The 23,169-nt window shown below is 32.8% G+C and overlaps 1 protein-coding gene across 1 annotated transcript in view; it reads left to right on the forward strand.

Annotated features, from left to right (window-relative positions):
- Positions 1 to 23,169, forward strand: part of Gaba-b-r3 (gamma-aminobutyric acid type B receptor subunit 3) — a 65,753-nt gene that overhangs the window by 14,953 nt on the left and 27,631 nt on the right. Inside the window, exons 3-5 of the mRNA XM_072897301.1 lie at positions 13,826 to 14,143; positions 15,781 to 15,885; positions 16,484 to 16,549. Of these exons, the coding sequence (XP_072753402.1) occupies positions 13,826 to 14,143; positions 15,781 to 15,885; positions 16,484 to 16,549 (489 nt within the window). The remainder of the gene's footprint in view (positions 1 to 13,825; positions 14,144 to 15,780; positions 15,886 to 16,483; positions 16,550 to 23,169) is intronic.

A 23,169-nucleotide genomic window follows, 5' to 3' on the forward strand; every position in this document is an offset into this window, starting at 1 on the left:
GAATTCATGCACGCAGCATCACGATATCTTATCAATAGTACGTAACAAATGAATTTCAACGAGAAGATATCTCGTTTCTTAAATGATATATATAGCTCAAGAAAACCATAAATGTATGAACTATTAATTATAGTTTTAAAACTTTCTTAATTTGAGTTACATTAAAATATTACATACCAAAACTTAACATATTGGATGAAATATATGATCTCTTATATTTCCTGATTAATACAAGGGCGTTTTATGAGAAACATTCATTCTTGCACTTTCCAGAGATTTTATTAATTAACTTAAATCCGTTCCGAAAGAGATTACCACGCCTTAATAGGAATGTGAAAGGAGATCTAGGGGCCGAATGGGAATTCTACGAACTTATAACAATTCTTGTCGCACTGAGTTTACGGAACACAGTAATTAAAGCTGGTAAATTAAACAGATTTCCTGATATCTAAACATTGGAATTGCTGTAAATCATATTTTCCTACCCTCATTTGGCTAAAGAGCTTAATACTTATTTAATCCGTTGCTTAACCGTAGAAATATAGAATTACAGTAACTATTTTCAAGATCGGCTCTTATAGCTTCATATCTCGTACATATTACACAAATTAGTATAATACATTCATGACTTTAAAGTAGTACAGAAGGCGACAATACTGAAGTAGTACAATAAAGGCTTGGTAACTTTTTCATCACGGGATGGTATGCCATTGCCTAGAAGTTAATTACAAATTTTTCTATGAAAAATTTAATTCTGACATACAGTTACTTTGAAAATTTAATTTCTGCTGCTTTAAAAAGTATTTTAAACGAGGTCACAGGAATCTGAATTTACCCCTAGGAAAATTACGAGGAAATAGTTTGTCTATTAACGCACGCAACCGCACTGCTAATAAATTATTGATTGTGCAACATTATCAAAGCGTTGCACCGCCGTTATATTGTTCCTACGACGAAATTAATGAGTAATATTGCAGCATTTATAGCGGTTCTCTTTACAGTTAAAGGAAACTTGAAAAGTTCAACTTGGAAAGTTTGGAGGAGCTTATTTCAGTAGAAATATAAACAAACCTCTTTTAAACTCACGTTTTTATATATATATTAAAAGAAAAAAATTTATGAAGACCTACAAAATTTCATTTTCTTCTAGATATTGCTGCAATTGTCGAAAAGATTATTTTTTGACCACCAGAAAGGTAGGAAAAAAACTGTAGGTACGTGAGATTAAAAATCGTAATAAGTTTTTGTTTTGAAATATGAATAATCGTAAAAAGGTGTAACGTTATGGAATTAATATTTACAAAACGAAATAAAAAAATGCGACGTGAATTTAATCTCCGAAAGATATATTGTTTTTTGTTACCGTTTCTCTCTAAAATTTTGACGACCCACGAAAATTAGCATAAATAATTATATACGTGCGCTTATATATATATATATATATATATATATATATATATATATATATGTCAAGCTATCGCATGTGTAATGTGAAAAAATCAGCATACTGCTGAGTCACATTGTCGTTGAGAAAGTGGCGGTAAAAGTTTCTTGCTAGAATATAAAATTTGTCGACCATTAGTTTCAACGATGGCGATATTTTCAAGTATCTAATAGCATTCTGTTTGCAAAGTTTTAATATAAAATATATATTATTTAAAAAATAAAATAATGAAAATTTCATACCGTTCTGTTTAACGTCAATAATAGAAAGAGATTTAAACGTCGAAATATTTTATCCGTGTCGAGAAAATATTTCTCGAAAAATTTAAAACCCATCGACGTTGTAATAATGAATGTCAGTGGAATTTCCACGCTCCTCGCTAAGCGGACGAATTTTCGTTGAAATTCCGTTACAATCGATTCACGACTTCGATAGAGGCCCGGAGAGCACACGCATGAGTGCACACGCATACATATATCGAAATACCTGTTTGATTCTGTCCTCCAAGGACATATAGATTGTACGCGATCAAGTTTAGGCGCGACATCAAATTTATCCCGCATTTTGAAATTTCTCGCATATAAACCATCTCGCTGAGCGATCGAACGCATCGCGCAATCTCGTATATTCAGGAAGAAAAATTGGAGAAAAATTTATTCCAAAGTCAACCTATACACACTAACCCCAGCATTGATTCTCGTTGTCGAAAATATATTCGCAAATTTATATCGCTGCAAATCTTTCTGAAGATTAATGCGTATTTCAATGAATCTTCCTCGCTTTTGCAACGTCAAAGGCATATCTACATCATTGTGTTGCCATTATTTAAAATTTAAATGTATGCTATATTACTTTCCGTCTCGCTGAATCCATCGCGCGAGCTACATAATAAAAAAAGCATCAAAATTTATTTTTCTCTAAACTGCATGTTTCGCTTTGAGAAAGTATCTACGACGCTTATTCGCAACATCGCTTGATCATCAGCGTATACATTAATAATACCCGAGAACAGGTCCCGCTGAGATTCATTCTCGTTAGGATATAAAGCACAATAGACGCATCTTGACACCGGAATTACCGTTTATGCTGATAATACACAATGTCATCATTACAGTATATTTACAATATGGCTTTAAAAAATCGAAAATTTCTAATTTGATTTTCTTTACCAATTTCTTGATACTTACTGTAATCTCTTAAAATAAATTGAATTATTTGCATTTTTAATTTGTAAATATATTTGAAAAATGATAATAAAAAATTAAGAGAAATATTTTATCAGCAATTTTGCTTCGATTATCGATATTAATTTAAGTCGTACAAATCGGATTAATTCGAAACTGAATTATTGACATATTTCACCATGTTTTCTATCAGTTCAATCATTTAAATGCGACAGACCACGCGCATATAGGAAACCATTATCTCGAACGCTTTAGTCAGAACCTCGTAGCCGCGAGAGCAATTTTCTCTGTATGTACTATTTGCGCGGAGAAACTTTGATTAATTGCCAGAGGTTGTCGTGTGACCTCTCCACCGCGACGATTCGTCCAAGGAACGTTCATTATACGTAACGCGCACCCTTAAAATCCCTCGGCGCATCGACAATAGAAGATCTTTCTGGCTGTTTCTTGAGCTAATATAGCGGTATTCGAAGTGGTCCATTTACGAAATAATTGGAATTTCCTGTCAGTTGAAAATTACCGACACAAAATTAACTTGAAATTGTATCCGGTCTGCAAAACTACATCACATTTAGCTATACTTTTGCATTCAAATCTCAAATCCGTAGTAAACTCACGCGTATATACGTTAATCATCTGCGTCCAGAGAAGCAGAAGAATAGAACCGAGGTAGAACAGAAAGTCACAATAATGTCAAAATACGTCAAAATGACAAAAAAAATGATCGGAAAGTGAGTTTTTGTAGTCATATTCTCGTCATTTTGACGTCACTTGACGTCACTTTGTTATTATCGTGACTTTTTGTTCTACTTGGGTAGTTCGAAAAAAAAAAATAATAAATTAATTGAGAAAACAATTTTGTATTCCGCGAGAAGAATTACAAAAATCGATTTTGCCAGAGCATCTATTTGTGATGAAAGTAAAGGTAGAGATCGTGGTGACTAATGGAGCGTCGAGCGTTTATTACATCTAATAACGTTATTCAGAAAAACAAAAAAGAGTCATCAAATGCAGCCTCAACTCGCATTAATTTCAAAAGCTAAAATTAGAGAGACTGATACATCCGCTGAAGGATAACAACTTGAGCGATGGAACTTTTTCTTTAGCTTTCATCGCGAATGATTTAATTAACAAAACATCGGCATTTGGGAAAACGATAATTACAGGCAGCTAGAGTTCGGCGAAAACAGGCTGAATTGTAAATACTCATTATCCACCGGATGGCAACAATGATATACTTCAAGGGTGTGAGGTAGAACTTCAAGTATTACGGAGCTCCAAAGCTTCCTTTTGAAAGGGGTGGAATTTGCGAGTAATGGTACGCGAGCAATTCATGTTCTTACACTATTTCTTTAGAGCTCAACCTTTTTTCATCGTTGTACTTGGAATATACGCGTATTTAAAAATAACGATGCTATAAGCGATTATGTATAATAATCGTATCGATAAAGGCAATAAAAACATTATATAGTTTTTAATGAAATTTTACATTTTTCTTTATAATCTTTATCATATAAACAAAATTTTTTGAAATTATCCTAAACTGTAAGTAATTAAATATTTGATTTAATCCACAGTTTTTATAAATAACAGTAAACACAGCGTCTGATCAATTATAATTTACACGATGTATAGCACAAAAAAAAGTTAAATAATTAAACAATTTATTTTTTAACAATGTTAAGTAATAAAAAATAGCGATAGAGGAGATGATATACAAAATGTTTGTGTACAGAGAGATACTTTTAATGTCGTCAAGGTATATGCAATAAACTTTTTTTCAATCACGCAGGAAGAGAGAGTGCACAACGTCGACATTCTAGAGAAACGATGTGAAATCGAGAAAAGTCAGTGGCGTGGAATTCAATCAAAAGAAGCCCGGGCGCGAAAACTCGTTTTGAGCGTAGCGAGATTTCTCTCCAATTTAAAGAATCGGGGACAATTACGCGCGTGCGGCCGTTGCGTTTTGGCTTTTTCGTACGTTCTATAGCTCGTTCGCTTACCGCGGTCCACCTCGTTTCGTCTACCCTTGCTTCCATTATCTGCCAGTGGAAAATCCCCTTTTTACGGAATTCTTGTGGATCCTCTCTTATATTTCACTTTGTAGGCAGCCGACGAGTATCAAAAGAATCCGTTTTAACATCAAAGACGGATATGCTCTGGCGGATATCAATTTTATCAATATATAATTTCAATCGTCCTCAAATCGTTTTTACAGACGAAGAGATTTTATTGTTATTATTGTTATTATTATTATTCATTTTTGTTTACTGTCACAAATATTCTGAATACTTTTTCTCTCTCTTTCTCTCTAAAACATATATATATATATATATGTATAAACTAATAAATAAATTAAATTTATAAACCACATTATATGTAGCTCTCGATGTTAATGATAAGTTAAAATTGATAACAGTACGTCGATATAATCATACAATCATTATAGTAATAACAAAGTATATGCAACATTGTAAGTTTGAAACATTGTACTGTAAAACACTTTTCCAATATTAATTATAAAAAGTACTGTGACTTTTGTTCTTAATAATTATTATCGCGTAGAATATTAATTGATACATTTTGCTAAATTAAATTTATTTTATTGTTTATTATAACATTATGCCATCTAAATTGTAATATATCTGTTAATATTGTAGTACTTTTTTAATATTGTAACAATTTTTCTTATTACGCAATCAGATGATAATTAATTTATTTATAACTTTGGAATAAAATCTTCGTAAAAAATGTACATCATGTATATAATGTATATCAATCGTTTGTAGTATATATTAAATATCAAAGAAATACGTTCTTATTTAGTTCATATATGTGTACGATGTACATAATCATATAAATTTATACATAATTATAATATTTTAAATTTCTCAAAAATATAGTGCATACAATATTGACTCTGCGAAAAAAAGTAAATTGGCAGAAGAATGCAACGTAAAAGTGTATCCAATATTCAAATGTGGGAACGCAACAAAATTTCTTTCTTTTTCGTTTAAATAGAAATGCAAAAGAGAACATTTTACTATAATTTACAGCCTTTACTATAATTTTAGGTTTTGTTATAATACTTAGAATACAATTCGTATATAGTCTAGAATATAGTATATAATACAATTTAGAATATAGTTTGTTATAACTATATAATTGTATTAAAATTATATCTAGAATGAGAGATTTATAGAAACATAAAAATTAAAATAATGTAGAAAATAAATTTAATAAATAAATAAAATATATATAAATAAATAAATAAAAATAAATATAATCTAGAACATAAAAAAATTAATCACACACACACACACACATACACACATATTACATTATTTAGAATAAGATATACAGAAATCTAAAGAGTGTTTTATATATAACGGTTTACAGCCTTATTTATATCTCAATTAATATAAATAATACTCATCAGAAAGAGTGAGTTGACAGAAATAATATTTTGCATATAATAAGGAAAAATTATACTCTGATGATTTCATAAGAAATGGAAAGAAACGCAATTTCTTCCCATTGGTATTAGCTAATCCTAGTATTATTTATTCAAATTCCATCTCGATGAGATGTCTTAAACCAGTAATTTATCCAAAGTACTGATTATTTTCTTTGCTACATACAAGAAAGGAAAAGAAAGAGCGAGAATGGGAGAAAGAGAAACGAAAACAAATTTTCATTTTACAATAGCTCTGGCGCGTAATATTCTAGGCCTTTCACTTTAATTTAAAAGCACACGTTTTTTTACGCATATATATATAAATACACGCATTATATATATATATATATATATATATATATATATATAAATACACGCAAACTAAATCGAAAAGTCTATAATCCGACGCGGTAACGGATGTCACTTATAAAGAATGTTGTAAATTTCTTCAAGGACTTCATCAGAGAGTGTGTGCGTTTATCACATTTATAAGAATCTCTTTCGCGTTAAATTCTCGTTAAATTGTAAATCGATCATGACTGCATATTTTCGCAAATTTAAATCTTATCGGAATTTTTCTATACCGTATTCTATGACTTTTTAATTGATCGTGTAACATTAAAAATCACAAAGTTATAAATAAATTAATTATCATCTGATTGCGTAATAAGAAAAATTGTTACAATATTAAAAAAGTACTACAATATTAACAGATATATTACAATTTAGATGGCATAATGTTATAATAAACAATAAAATAAATTTAATTTAGCAAAATGTATCAACATTTCTGCACAAAGATATTCTCTGCTCTGTGTTGGAGAGTATTGTATATCTTTTGTATATGGAGCTCTTTTCGATAATAATATAATTTTATTGAGAAGAAAGAAGATATTTTGTTGACTGAAATCGTATGTCGTACCGATACTTTTGTCGGACAAAAAGCTGCGTATCATCTCGAAAATATTCATGCAAATTCTACTTTAATTCTATAAATCGTGAACGATTGACGCAATATCCTCGATTTCAATCTTATCGCACGATAGAATACCTATTCCTTTGATCATATCGTTTTACGAGCGATTGTATCGGGAAATTCTATATCAAATTCAAGTAGAGCCATCATAAAATGTTTTCCGTTATGAAGTGCAATTTTATATAAAGATATTTGCATAAATATCTTTTCAAACACATTGAGATTAAGCATGCTAAAAAACTTTTTTCCGAATGAATTAATAAATATTCATTATTGCATGTTGATATGATTCTATATATGTTAATATACAGTTTTTGTAACGTACTAAAAAATTCTTATTTATAAAACTAATAAATATTCGTTATTGCGTGTTTGTATGTTTTTATATGTTAATAAACCGTTTCAATGATTTATAAAATCGCGGCAGAGTCACACGCAAGAGAAGGGAAAAAAAAGCAGCATACAAATGCGAGTTTAGAACAAAATTTTCTTCGGTATTCTTTTGTATAGGACGTTACCGTGAGACAAGAGATTTGTGCGAGTTGTTGACCATGTCTGCTTCGTGAATGAACTAAAAACACTGAATAAGGAAGCACGCAACAAACAAAACAAGAGTCTGATAAAGAATTGGAGGCCTTTTCTACATAGATTATTAAAAGGATCCAAATGAATATCGAACATTGCGTGGGTATTCGACCACGCAGCGCGATTCTCTTGATGAGCGAAAATTGTCTCCATATTTCAAGTTACTCGGAATATATATATTATATATATATATATATATATATATATATATATATCTTAGTACATAACGTGCCGATAAATGGTTCGCAGGAAAAGTCCGAATGGAAAAGCATCAGATGCGGCAATTGGCACCGGCGTCGACAAGATATAGTCTCCCGGTTTCTTCAAGCAGACGGTACACTATGTGCGCGATAATGGATAGAAAGGCGTATATTGGAACGCAACAAGGAATGATGAGACAATGGCACGAAATGCAGCCAAGCGATGAAAGCGATGAGAATCTGCGGGAAAAAAATTAAACCGGTGTCCTTTATTTTACATCGGCGGATTCACAGATGTATGAGGCAATAGTTATTTATGTCGACTACACTGATGTTTAAGCTTCCGCCGCTCTTTTTCTCCAGAAATATTTTATATCTATTGATGTTTAAATATCTCGAACAAGGCTGCGCAGAATTAAATATTATGTCAAAAGTTTCGACATATAATTCATAAAGAAATGAAAATAAAGAGCGAAAACTGTACTGTGATAAAGAGAAAAGATTGTACGTTTACCTTTTATACCAATCCCCCACGGGCATTTCCCATGGCATCTATCATGGATGGTGGCACACCTGATTGATGGATTTAAAATCACATTGTTATCGTTTCTTTCTATTCGATTTTCCTGTCCTATTGACATTTGGGATATGATCATAAAACAATTTTGTTCCAAGAAATTGTCTCATAAAAATCTTATTTAGAGAAAAAGGAATAGAGGAGCAAGGTGAAAAGGAATTCCTTGAATGGAACGATTGAACCATTTGCAATTTAGCTTCGTCTTAACGTTCATTATTGGCAACACCAATCAGAATGTAAAAAGTTAATGAATTAATCTTTTGTATTTGATTTGCGTTGAATTTTAGCTTTTTCTTAATTTTTTTTACTTTTATTGCTGGTTATACATCAAAATAATTGTAAGTATTAAAATATTCTTGTTTCCAGATTGCTCTAAATTCAAATAAATTATCATAATGCGCGTAATTCATCATCTCTCTATCTTTTGTTTGAATAATTAATTTTTATCGTTTTTTATATCGCATTGCTTGTTTAAAAAACTGTTTGAAAAAATCTTGAAATAATGCATCATGGGATTAATAATGTTATCAGAGTATATTCTGTGAGATTTCGTAGCAAGCGATAAAGAGAAAAGAAGCGGAATGTATATGGCGTGTTTCGATCGATTTGACGGTCATCCAGCGGATGATTGCATTATTCCAATTGTTTCTTCCACAATGTTTAACCGCGGAACAGATTCCGCTTGACCAATGGCGGTTTATCGGTCAGCCTTGACTTATGACGGATGAATACCATTCGTATACTACGGTATCAGCAATTTTTATGCCGTGTATAAAGGCAGTAGAAACGAGATGAAGCGCGGATGAGGAACATCCGAAGAAAGAGATATCAACAGCAACCTCTGGCGCACCTGCTAGGTCAGCGCATCGATCTCCGGAAATTCACGGCCCATTCTCACCCCCGTCCCGAGACCTTATTCTTCATCGTGTCTTCCCCCGCCACTTCCATGTATCATTGTCTTGCACGTCCGGCCCCTCGACAAGAATACGCGGCACAAAACGCCTTGTCCCACTATTGTCTCGGTTACACCCCATTCATGAAGCAGTTCGAAACCTGGTCGATAGCGAACTTAGACATATGCTATCATAGCCATTTTCACATATATACACATATGTGTGTGCACGCACATTGATATTGCACTGAACTATCGGTGGACGGAGTGGATTGTATTTTCAGAATGTCGATACATCGACGATCTTGAAGGACCAGGCAACGCGGACGTTTATTGTCTGACATTTCTAAAGAGCTTATTCGATGCGGATGCAGAAGGATAAAGGCATTCTCCTGAGACTTTCGTCTGTGAAATAAGAGGGAAAACGTGCCGAAAAGTGCACATGGATGTACATTTCTTTTTTTAAGACACTTACTTTATGGAGATCATAGTCACTTCTCGCGAGAAAAGCTATCAGATGCTACTAAAAATTTTGCATGAAATGTTAACGCCAGTATCTTTTCATGAAATCTTTTGTGTTTTACAATGAATCTACGATACAAATATTATACCAATATCCGGATCCGGAAACGTATATGTCGCAGACGCGTATTATAAAACGTAGAAAAGTAGAATTTTATGAAGACCCGAGGCTACGAGTTGGTTTTTTTTTTTTTTCTCAAACATCATTTCTACAAAGGCTGACACACAAAGTGGAGCAGTATGTAAGGAAGACCTGTAGTCTTTTACGGCGAATAATTTGTATTTTTCTTTTATTTTTGTTACGTTGTTGCGGAGATAATTTAATTTAATGAAATAAGAATATCTTATAATAGGAACTGTATCGGTTAATGTAAATTAAATTAGTTAAAAAACATATAGTTTTATACAAACAGTTTTTCTTAGCGCAAATAATTTCCGCAAACAAAAATGTTTACTTTTTGTCTTTGTACAAAAGGACCTATTAAATATTTCTGTACCAGTATATTTATCAAAAATGATAGTTTACAAAAATTATAAAATTAATGAATAATCAAAAATATGTAACTCTCCTTCTCCCCCCCCCCCCCCTCTTCTTCAAATTACAAGTTTGTAAGTGTTCTCAATCGACGTGTCATTTAATTGACATACTAGCTTTTCTTGTTTTAAGATAAACAGCCCCCATGAGAGTTCGTATTTCTGTGCTGTTTTATTTTCCACATATATATAAAATGATCATTCATAGTTTAGGTTAAAAACATACGTGGAAAATAAAATAGTACAGATATATGATCTCTCATGGGGGCTGTTTGTCTTAAAACAAGAAAAGGTAGTATGTCATTAAATAATGACAAGTGACATTATTGTTTCAAAATATAGGGATTAAACTTGGAGAAAATTTAGGAAGAAGAGTATCGCGGATAATTACAACGAATATACAATAAATTTCCTTTTTTTATAAAAAAAAAAAATGATCTGATTATTTTTTCAACAATCATACAATTCTCTATATTTTCAAAGATTATACAATCCCCTTGGTGATGATAGCGAAACGCAAACTTTACGTATATCTTAAAAAATGTCTCCCAAATGTTTACAAAATTCTGACTCTTAAGAGAATATGCATATCTTGAAAAATATGTTTATGTGAAATGTTTAGAAAACTTTGAATCTAAAAGAATATCATCTTCGAATTAAACCTCTACGTAAAGCATTTAGATGGAGAGATATTTTGATACATTTTTGTTGTTGCGGCAAACGCGTCACACAAGAGATCATGTATTCTCCAAATATGCATTTTGAAAATAAAGACCGAGGTGAAGAAAATATTTACGAACCACGTAATACTCGTAAAAAGGTAAGTTGAAAATTATCCAACCAAGTCTCGTACCAGCCAGTAGATCTTTTTAACTTAGTCGCACCGACGTACGTGAGTCGCGCGACGCGACAACCGCGTATTTTATGCTAGAATTCGCGCGAACGCTTCAAGAATCCATTTCCATTCGTCATTTGTCGATACCACTTTTTCTCTTTTCTCACCATTGATCCTCTCTATCTCTCAAGATAATAGTAATTTATCACAAAGGCTCTGTACCATCCTGGCTGTCAGATTCGCGCGTCGACGATGTTTCTTCCTCTCACAGCGATATTACACGTTTCACGATGTTGAACCGCAAAGCTGTCAGGAAAAATATAATATGTGAGATCTGACAATCTGTTTCACTATTGCAGCGTATGATATTTGTAGTAGCGGATCGAGATACTTTCAAGTTCTAATTGCAATGTACTTTGGAAATCTTAATCCCGTGCATTAATATATAATAAAAAAAAAAGAAATCAATACTACTAGGTAAAATTAAAGAAGTAATAGTTGTAAAAATACTGTTAAATTATAATAATGACAATGTATACATATTGCATTGAAATATTCGCAGTAATTAGTAATTACAACTTTGTCTTTGTTCGATGAAAACGCATCAAGTTTGTATTATTAACAAAAATAAAACAACAGTTGATTTATTAATGTCAAGTTGTTACAGATGTCACTTTCATTTATTAATAAGGTGAAGAGAGTAAAATTACATCGTTATGCAAATTACTCGTGAGTGGAGGGACATTACGACGTTATGAGTCGGCCATTATAGAGGTGCAATTAACGATATTCATTACGAGCTGACAGTATCTACGCCACTAATTTGACAATTGATGCGAAAACCAGAATATGTGTCAACTGCAGCGTGAAGCACAGCTGACATCTTAATTATCGAAGATGAATTATGATCGATGTAAGGGCCAGTATTCGTGTAACGTCGATCGATAGAAAATGAATAGTAATTCTCACACTTAATTAAAGCTTGATATATAAGAATAATTTCATGTCATTTCTATATAATATATGTATATCAAAATATAAAATTTTTCATGTTACGTATAAATCATTAAATATAATGCTAAAGAGGGAGCGAGAGAAAAAAATAAAAGAAAATCTGCATATTTATCACTTTATATAATGTTGTACAATTGTTTTGTACAAATTATTGGATTTTAGAAAATAAAAAATTCACAACACGAAAACACGCTTCCGTACCGTCGCGGAAAATATATCTGTTTTTATTCACTCTCTCTCTTTCTCTTCCTCTCTCTCTCTCTCAAATGTCGAATAATACTGACCTTATTTCATACGCAACAGGTTTCGAGCTCTGTAATCATGTTATAATCGCGGATTTTTTTGTCGTTTAATATACTTTTCGGACGTACACAAAGAAGCGGATTAAGAACTTGATTAACGTCAACATGAGATAATGTCAAACTAGAATTACGCAAGCTGATTGTCTTTGTAAACAGAGATGTTGCGAAAGTCATGGATATGCATGACACACAACGTTCGTTAAGCCAAGTAGCTACGTCCAGAATGTTGTCAGACATGACGCGCTAGGAACGTGTTGCCAAGATGCGACCAACACTTGTTCAGTATGTATTCCATGAAAATAAGTTTCTAACTCGATTGAAAAGACTAGAGTACTCTTTGCATTTCTACCAACTTTGTCATTCAATATCGTAATTTCAACGTGATATCTACAATATTCCTAAACATATAGTATCAAACTGATAGTATAGAATAAAAACTTATACATACATAAATAAAAGAATATATGGAGCGATTCTATAATATAATTTTTTTTAGAAAAATTATTCGAATTTTTGAATGGGAAAGGATACACCGGAAACGACAGCACTCCCAATTTTCTTTTCGCAAATGAATGCTTTCAACTTTCGAACGTATCCTCATCGAGATCCAATGAAATCGTAACAAGACGTAAAGTAGGTAGACGTAAAGTAGGTAGTACTCATGTAAAAGTTGGATCGAGAAGTCCCCCGCTACCTCGTAACTCGTCGTTCCGCATCTCTGTGAGAAAACCCTCGAGTTTTTTTTTTCCATGCTCTCAAGTTCACCTTGGTCTGCAGTCGTGTTGAATAATTGCTCGTTAAGGCGCGTTGGATCTTCCTTCTCGCTCATCTTGACGGTCCAACATCGCGCGAAGAACGTGCTACTCAATGTTTTTTCCCACTGTGGTAATAATGCCATTTGTAGCCATTCACTTCACTTGGAAGGGGCGCAATTTTTGTTTCGTGATATTCAATTGATACTGGTTTCTTGAGTCATTTTCTCCGATGTCATCACAGTTTTGAATCTCATTCAAATGAAGCGGTAAAAAAATTACAATAATCCAAATATTAATATGATATATATCGTTATCTCTTATATTATAGAGGGCGATGACTCTTTCATACATATCTGCGAGTCATATTCTCTTTATTTGTTTTTCCCGTAGGAAAATATGGAATATATATTTGCTAAAATAATTTACCGTGTGAATTTAATGATAAATTCGATCCTTTGGAAAATATTTCTGTAATAAGTCGTCGAGGATTATTAGAGTAGCTGGTCTCACGCGAGCTCTATCGAAATGTCCACCTTTTTTCTTTCTAGTGCGACTCTGGAGTGGCCGTGGACAGATTCTTTCATGCCTTGTACTCGACGAGGAAGAAGCATCTCATGCCATTCTTGCTCGGTACCGCTTGTTCCGAGGTCACCGAAACATTAGCCAAGATCGTACCCTATTGGAACGTGATTCAAGTATCGTTTGGCTCGACGGCACCGGCTCTCTCGGATTCCAACGAATTCCCCCTGTTCCTGCGAACCGTCGCGCCCGACTCGAGTCACAATCCGGCCAGGATAGCATTGATCAAACACTTTGGATGGGATACAGTCACGGCTCTCTCGCAAACAGGCGACATGTACTCCTTGGTAAGTAGGTCGTAAGGAATGTCGCGCAAGCCAACCAACTCCCTTTAATTTATCGGAGCAGTTTCAAGTTCAATGGGTTTCTGTCAATTTAATAGTCTGCACTGGACATAACTTGTATTATATAATATCGGCGGTGTCATATTTTTTTTTTTCTTCAGATCATATTCGAAAGTCTTTCATCCTTCACCTAAAATCTTGAAAATGTGTGTGACTTGTCTGACAAAATTATAAATGGAATTTACATACAATTGACCCAATTTGCTAATATTTAGAATAAACGCTAGCGCTATAAAAAAAGTTGATAAAAATCTTATCAATCTGCAGACTAGTTGAGAAATTTTGTTTGCTCTATAATGACGTTGAAAATCGATTCCTTTATAAAGAACGGTATTTGATGACGTTAATCACGATTAAAAATATCCACTTATAAATCCAGTATCTACTCTATCGCAGTTTTTACCATATAAATGTCGAGATCAGATGAAGTGGAATCCGATGGACGAAATACGGAGGGAACGCACGCGAGCAGGCGATAACGCGATCGCGCGCGAGGAAATATTTTCCGCGCGATATATGTATTATATTTATCTCTATCTCGCTTTACGTAACCGCGCATTTAATTGCAAACTACACCGCGGAACTTCGTTTGTGTCTGATGTAACGTGCGATCTATGTAGTGAAGTTTCCGTTATGTCGGCTTTAATTAACTTTCGATTTGTACCCACGCGTAGTTAACCAGAGCGTCGGGCGTTCGGTATCGCGTTTCGGTTAATTCTCGGTCAATTTCCGTCGTTACATTCTAACGGAACCTACCACACATCATATCCGGCTTTAATGTAGGCTAGACCTATATATATTAAGTTAAACAATGTATGTATTATTATAAAGCCAAGAACGTCATATTATCGGAATATTGAAATACGAGGGAGGAATTAATAAATTTGATGATAAAAGGTCATTTATATACGTTGAAAACATACACGCAATCTTTTAATTGTTCGTTAGAGAAAAAAAAGTCACGCGTAATTTTTTTGGATTATATTACTTGCGATATTTTAAAACTAGCTTTCTTTCTTTAATAAAAAAAGAAATTCGATTTTGCAAATTTTTCACACGAAACACGTATCGGTTTTCTATTTCGAAAGTTGAGTAACAGTAATTAGGAAAATGTTGCGGAAATCGATGCATGTATCCGTTTACATCCGCATCTCGTTAAAATTCATATCATTTTCAAACTAGACTTCAATTACTTTCAAAATAAACAGCTTGTATCCGACGATACAAGGGAACGTTCTACACACAAGTCGGTCTACATCATAAAGTACATATATATGTACCAATACATACATAGTACGCAAGAAAAGTAGCGTTAATTAAGTTGCGTAATACAAACGACGCGCTTTACTGAGAAACAGCCGTAATTGCGAAATAAATGAAACGACGTCCTTTTCTAGATAAACGAAGCAAAACTCACGTCCCGTCCTCGTGTGACGTACGATGCATATTTGTAAAGGTGACGTGGTAGATTCTCCTTTCGTCTAAATAGGACGGGACAAATAAATGGCACATATTCGCGTTTCCGCATCTATCGCTGACCACGTGCTTCATGTTGCACGTATGACGCATCTCTGTTTCAGGCAGTGAACGATCTGGTCACGGAACTGGAGCAGGCGAATATCACGTGCACCGCTACCATCACGTTCGCCGAGAACGATTACAAGGAACAATTGCGAACTTTAAAGGTAAGAAGTGCGCTCAAACGTCACACACCGTCATTCTTTCTCTTTTTCTTTACATTTGACGACGAGCATTTGTAATGGTCGTTTCACGCAGTTAGATCCAATTCTGAAGGTGATGGGTCACTCGACCAACCAGTAGTTCAGATCGTCCTTTGGCCGTAATTCGCCTTCTTTGAAATGCAAAGTTCCTTCTCGCAAAGTGAACGTTAAAGTATCGATTGGCACGTCACGGACGCATCAGGATTAAATTTGCACTTGCTGTATTAATGCGCGCAAATTAACCCAATTTTTGATCAACTAATTTAACTGTACCTTAGATTATTAAACATATGTTAATTGATATTTAGCTCGTAAAAAAAAGCATGGAATAAAAATTTAATTAGGATCGCAAAATTACGATATACGTACATAAAATTTGTAATGTGCAATCATTTCTCTCTCTCTCTCTCTCTCTCTCTTTCTCTTTTACCTTATCAGTATCAATAATTGCGATCAACGTTTACGCGTTATTAATAATGCTTTAGTATTAATATCACATTGCAACTTTCCATAAAAGATATACAAAATTGTCATTCTTTTCTTCTTTCGATTTTATTTACAGGATTTGGATACTAGAATAATTATCGGGAGTTTCTCACCGCAATTGGCGCGACGTGTATTTTGTGAGGTAAGTTGTGAAAACAAATCTGATTGAATGAATATATTATTTTTTAAATATAAATTTTATAAAAGATTTTTACAAAATAATTTTAACTAAACTTTCTCCCTGTCTCTCTTTATTACAACAAAAGAAATAAAGTGTAGAACTTTTAGCAAGTATCTACAGAATGATAGAGAACATCAGAGACTATACATTCTTACTAATTAACGATACTTTTAATAACCCTCATTATACAACTCATGTAATTTCAACAAAGTTAGGTCGTCATTTAGACTATTCATACATGTCTAAAGTTTCGATCTAAAGGTTCGGTTGAAATTTCTTACTAAAAAAAAAATAATAATTTGTAATAGTCTGCTAATAAAAAAACCCATTATTATTGAAGTGCAAAAAGCATGGTAGAATGTAAAATAAAGATATCAGACTCGTTACATTCATCAGAAGATTAGCAAGAACATTACGCGTTTTGTTGCGCACTCAACGACTGCGAAATTCATTTAAAAATTTAATTTTCTTTCAAGCGCTCATATTTTCAAACATTATTTACCAATTACCTCGATTTATTAACTCACGACGATATTATTTATTTTACTTCTTTATAATTACTATCAGTAAAGAGATAATAAAAGCTTCTTCACAAGTACGTTCTGTACCTTCAAAATTGTAGATATTTTTAATTTTGCATTGACATTATAATTATGTGATTCAACAACTCTAAAAGATAAATGTCCATTCCAAATGTCAATCATTCAATATGTCATTGAATTCGAAAATGGAAAATACTTTCATGTCAAGTATCACGAAAGCAGTGCAATAAATTTTATGGAAAAATAACATCCAGAAATGGAAAATACTCTTCCGTGTCAAGTATTACGAGAGTAATACGATGAATTTGATCGAAAAATATAACTAATCCATTACTGATCCATGCCTGAATTTGTGATGTATTCGACGATAAGAATTCATCTCCATACATTTTTCTCCACGCAGTATATCAACAATTTCCTTCAGACTTTATAAAATGTAAATCCTTGACAATCCCTTTTGCAACGTTTGTGGATTTTATGAACGTTTGAATTCGTAGCAACACAATGGTAATTTTTTCGCAAATGTCTACAAAATCGTGAAAAAAGCCAGAGAATGTTCCCATGCTTCGTTCCATAGTGTCATGAAATTTTCAACAATTGCTTAAACATTGCTTATAAACCATCACAAGAGGAACTTGATTTCTCTACGAAAATGTATCATATGCACGAATACATACAGTAAACAAACACTACAGTAGTCTCATCTCTCTAAGTCTAAGTGAAATAACTCTGCTATCATGATGTGTGTTTGTATTTAAGCGAAGCAGAAAGTGGATATCAAATGTATCAGATACGTGTTATCAATAGCCGTATAATACTACAAGTATAAGCACATAATGCCACAGAGTTTAGCTTTTCTGTCCCCGTTCCCTTTGTAATTTAAGACCAAACCGTTCGCAAAAGCTTTTGGAATCTTGTTTGTGGTGCGAGTTTTGAAGTACATATCCGACTCGCATAGTGATGAACATGCAGATGAGAAACCGAAATATACGTAAGCAAACAAACGGAATATGATCCATTGAGAGAAGCATCTTGCATTTTAGATTGCGATATATATGTATATAAATCATGCTGCGATCGTTATTTCAAATTTATCAAATTAATGGTAATTGATAATATTTAAGACTAAAAGTCACAACATGTGAAAATATAAGAACTCTCTTAATGAAATTATTACTAAACTATTAATTTAAATTACACATAATATAAATAATACATAATACTGTGTGTGTGTGTGTGTGTGTGTGTAAATATGCAATATTGAATTATTAAGAAAGATTGTTTCAATTTTAGTGTAAAGTGAATAAAAATTACGTAAAGTTACTATCGCTGCTTAGCATTAAGGAAATGAGTTTCATAAATAACCATGTTCTTTTTTTATGTTCTTGCTAACGTTCGCATTTAACTAGTTTCCTCTGTAGATCTTTCATTCTTGTAGATCTATTCTTGTTCGTAAATTCTTATTTGTGAGACTAGATGAAAATTTCGTCGCCAACATGTATACGAAATGTTGACAATTTGTTCAAGTATTCAGTCGAAAGCTAAAGAATTTTACATGTATCAGCGGTTTTTTGTCTTGATGGGAAAATAGGGGAAACTGGATCGAGAGAAAATGTCTGATATAAAACAAGTCCTAACTACTGATAAATTCTTTCATTATAAATGAGATGGGATTCAGAAACAGAAAATGCCTGATATAAAACAAGCTTTAACTGCTGATATAAATACTTTATATCAGACACATCCCATCGGACTTTTGTCCTTCGTCGGATCTTATTTCGACTTTGAACACTGGGCTACTTCAATTTATATTTTCGCGTTACATCTCTGTAATTGTCATTAAAGTTAATTGAGGCACAAAGAGGAAGAATAATATTAAATTTCTTTCTATCTTTGATGAAACCTCCAGCGGATTGCATCGTTTTTATGTTAAATTTACAATAATTTAATTTCTATGTAACATTGCTATAAACGTCAAGTTTAAATTATATTTGGTTCGTTGCAACCCGGAATATGTGCGTTACTTGCACGTTTGCCACAAATTACCACGTTGCAATAAGTCTTCCTATTACATCTCTCTCTTTTTCTCTTTCTCTCTCTTTCCGACTCCCTGCGTGTGATGCTGCTTAAATCGTGCTGTTCAGTGTTTCAAGATTTTATGGTTCATTTCCCGAGATTATTCATGATATTTCCACAACTGCATTTCCGTGCAAGATTAACTCTCATATATCTCGAAATATTTAAAATCCCTATTTTAATGACAGCACACACACACACACTCTTTCTCTCTTTCTCTCTCTCTCTCTCTCTCTCTCTCGCATGTTCGTTTATATTTAAAATATTGTTTCTCTCTTACGGTATATATATTTTTATGCAAATATTCTAAAAAATGAAAAAATAATTTTAAAGACAGATTTTTTAATGTCATTGTGTTGAGCAAATATATTCTAATAATAGCTTACACATAATTTAAAAAATATTAGCTTCCTTATTAAAGAAATGAGATATTTTTTTATTCTGAGATTTCAGCAATGTAAAACAATCTAGATAATTGCGCGTTTGGACTAATGCGTAATTCCGACATTTTCTCGTTTGCTATTATAAGTTGCCTCATTTTCATTTAGCGAACATTGCGCGCTGTGCTACAGCCAAAGGACAGGCCATTGTATTACAATCGCGATCGTATGTGCCCACGTCAGCGTCCGGTGTACACGTTTGCATTGAAGTATATATATCGGTTTGCTTTACAAGTTAACCCGAGCCAGCACGTAACACACATGACATCTTAAGCGAAACATATGACACCTTAACGGATTAAACCTCGACAATAGTGCCTATTTCTCATCAGCTGTCATCATTCCTACGCAAAACTTTAACGTCATATGCAAGGATAATTTCAGATTATACGAATATTATATATTCCTACCTTGATCCATTCTATATAAAGGAGAAATGTCAAAATTATGGGACGTTCAACTTTAATATCACATCAGGGTATTCATACTCGTAAAATAGATCGGCACGTCGCACGTTCTCTGCAAATGGAGATCCGTGGATAGGGTACTCAACATCCCTCATATCGGTCAATTATATAAACGATGCGTGAAAATGAATTTCCAGAAAGGAAAGGGGATGAATATAGGTTTCTGGTATGAAGAGACGATCCATCTTGGATACCCGTACATATACATATCGATAATTCAATGACGCATTGCCATCGTTCGCGAATTATCGTTAGATGCTAAATCGTGCTTCCTTTCAAACGACTCATCCGATCGTTAAGTTTTTTGGGGACTTTTAATATTCGTAAGTCACGCTCTCACCGTTTATATTACGGTTACATAGGGAAAGACATTGTCTGTTTCCTTCTCGACACAATAGCACAACGAAACGGAAAAAAAGAGTATAACGTGGGACGAAAGATTAATATCTTATATAATAGTATAGAAGCTGATAGATTGATAAATCCATTTTTTATAAGCAAACAAAGAAGATTATATTTCTTGCCTTTATAGATCGTTATGAACGTAATCATTGTTCAACAGCGAATCGATATCTTCAATATGAATACTTTTTTATATAAAAAGATATTCTAATACTTTCTTATATTCGCTTTTATATTTTCTTGTGAATGACCATATAACTAACGTAAGACGTGACACACATTCGAAGAATCTTCTTTTATATATTTTCGAACACTTTTATTCTGATAAGCGTATAATATTAGATACTTACCATTTTCTTCTATGGCCGTTTCAAGTTTTTCCAGTTAATCCAGTTATGGATAATCATCATTTCATTATGCGATGTAATGTATTAGATATCTTACTTTAAACCATAACAATAACCATATTCCTATTATACGTACTTTGCAACAACTGCATAAACCGTAATATTTATATAAAAGGATTAGTTTTACGATCAATTCACAATAATACAACAACCTATTGAGAAAACAAGCTCGATAAAAAAATTTAATATTTTTTTACTTTAATTTAGCAAAATTATAACACGTGGAGCAATTGTCAACGTTGACTTAATATCGAGCACATGCGTTTTTAATAGAATTTTTTACTGCGAGAATTTTTCTTGAAACAATATATAATTTCCCACCTGCGCGATTTCAATCCTATTTCTCTCTTTTTTTTTTTTCGTCGATTTTTGCGTCGATATTTGCCGATGACGTGTACGTAACGAAGGTACGATTTTCCAGCGAAATGGACAAATCTCCACCTATCGATCAATTGATAAATGGGGATAAGCTGAAGCGGCGCACGTTGAATCGTGCGGTTCGCTGCGAATCTATTATTCTGTATTGCGTGACAAGTTGCCTCAGAAAGTAATGGATAGTAATATAATTCAGGCATCAAAACCACAATATTGCAATGCACACGTGGAAGAATCGATCATTTCGAGGAAGAGGATATTACTACACGTGCCATCTTTTACTGTCTTAATTGCATAATTAATGTGGTTAAAGAAAAGAGCTTTATTCAATCACTAGAAATTTACAGGAGGTTGGGAATCTTCGCTGTAATAAAAAGGTGCAAAGATAGCGAATTATCCATTGTCCAATATTTTTTTTAACGATCAATTTCCCTTTCTTCCGTCGCTACAGAGAGATCACGTTATACGATATATTAACGTTATCGAAAAACCGTACTTTAAGTAAAGCGAAAGCACGCAACTACCCACCTCTTTCTCTAGTCTAGCGTTGGACCACAAATAATCCCAGCCATTAACTGCGCTACCGCGGCCTTTTGCACTGAAGTAACAACTTTTTATTACTACTTTTAGTACACTGGCTGTTACGCTTGTAAAGAAACGCAGCAACCTGATTTACGAGAATGCACATGCTCGATACGTTTTCCTTTTAAACCCTCTAAGAACGTTGAGAAGTAAATGTTTAATTATTGACGAATTTAATTTGTTAACAGTGTCTTGACAGTTTGATGACACTTCGTATTTTATGAATAAACTTTATCAAATTTTGCGTGCAAAGTAATAATAGATGCAGCAATGATGACAGTATAATAAAAATTATTTATAATAAATGAATATTTTACAAGTCTAATAAAAATATTATTTCTGAAATTATAATAGTTATATAGTAAAATAGTAATTTATATTTATTTAAATATGCATTTTTATCACTTTTATTATATAATTAAAATCAATTAAAATGCAACAATAATATAATATTGTATATCTCGGAAACCATTAATTCTCTTATCAATTTTTTATATTTTAATATATAATACACTTTTATATAAGTGAGTGTAAAAATAACTTATTTTTTATATCATATAAAAGAAAAAGAAAAAACTATTGTATATGTATATATAAATTAAAGTAATTAAAATAAATTTAAACAATTAAGGCCATATAAAAAACGCGCGCAAAGCGCGCATACTGTTTGCTAGTTATTGAAAATATAATTAGAGTTTTTTCTTAATAAAGATTTTTGGAGTTATCATTTTATATAAATGAATTAAAAAATATATTTCAATTATTACTCTGCGCTGAGAATAATTATTTAGATGCATCTCGTGTGTTTAATTTTTTTAAATAATATATCACATTCATAATTATTTCTCTCTTTATACGTATATAGTATATCGCGTTTATAGATGATTATAATCGCGTCTCTCAGAGAAAATTAATGGATTGTATTTCAAGACGAATATAAGTATTGCGGGAAGCAAGCGTTGGCCGAGATGCTCTCAAAGTACAATTTTATAACGACGACCTACTTCATCCACCAACTTGACCGGCGAAAAGACGATATAAAATGCCTTAGGCAGATATTACAATGCTCAAAGTACACTCGGCAGAGCCATGAAACTGAAAATGTAAAAAGAGAATTCTAGAGCAGAAGACAAAGAGTACTGGAAAGTAAAGACAGTAAGAAGACGAGAAGGAAACACATGACGGAATATATATTATTTTACAAAGACATTCTTCTACGAAGGATCCGCGAACAACCTTTTTCTCAGCGTTATTTCTCATTATACAGAACATCCAATTACGTTACGCGAT

The sequence above is a fragment of the Anoplolepis gracilipes genome, chromosome 8 (assembly GCF_047496725.1).
Source record: "Anoplolepis gracilipes chromosome 8, ASM4749672v1, whole genome shotgun sequence".
Taxonomy (NCBI): domain Eukaryota; kingdom Metazoa; phylum Arthropoda; class Insecta; order Hymenoptera; family Formicidae; genus Anoplolepis; species Anoplolepis gracilipes.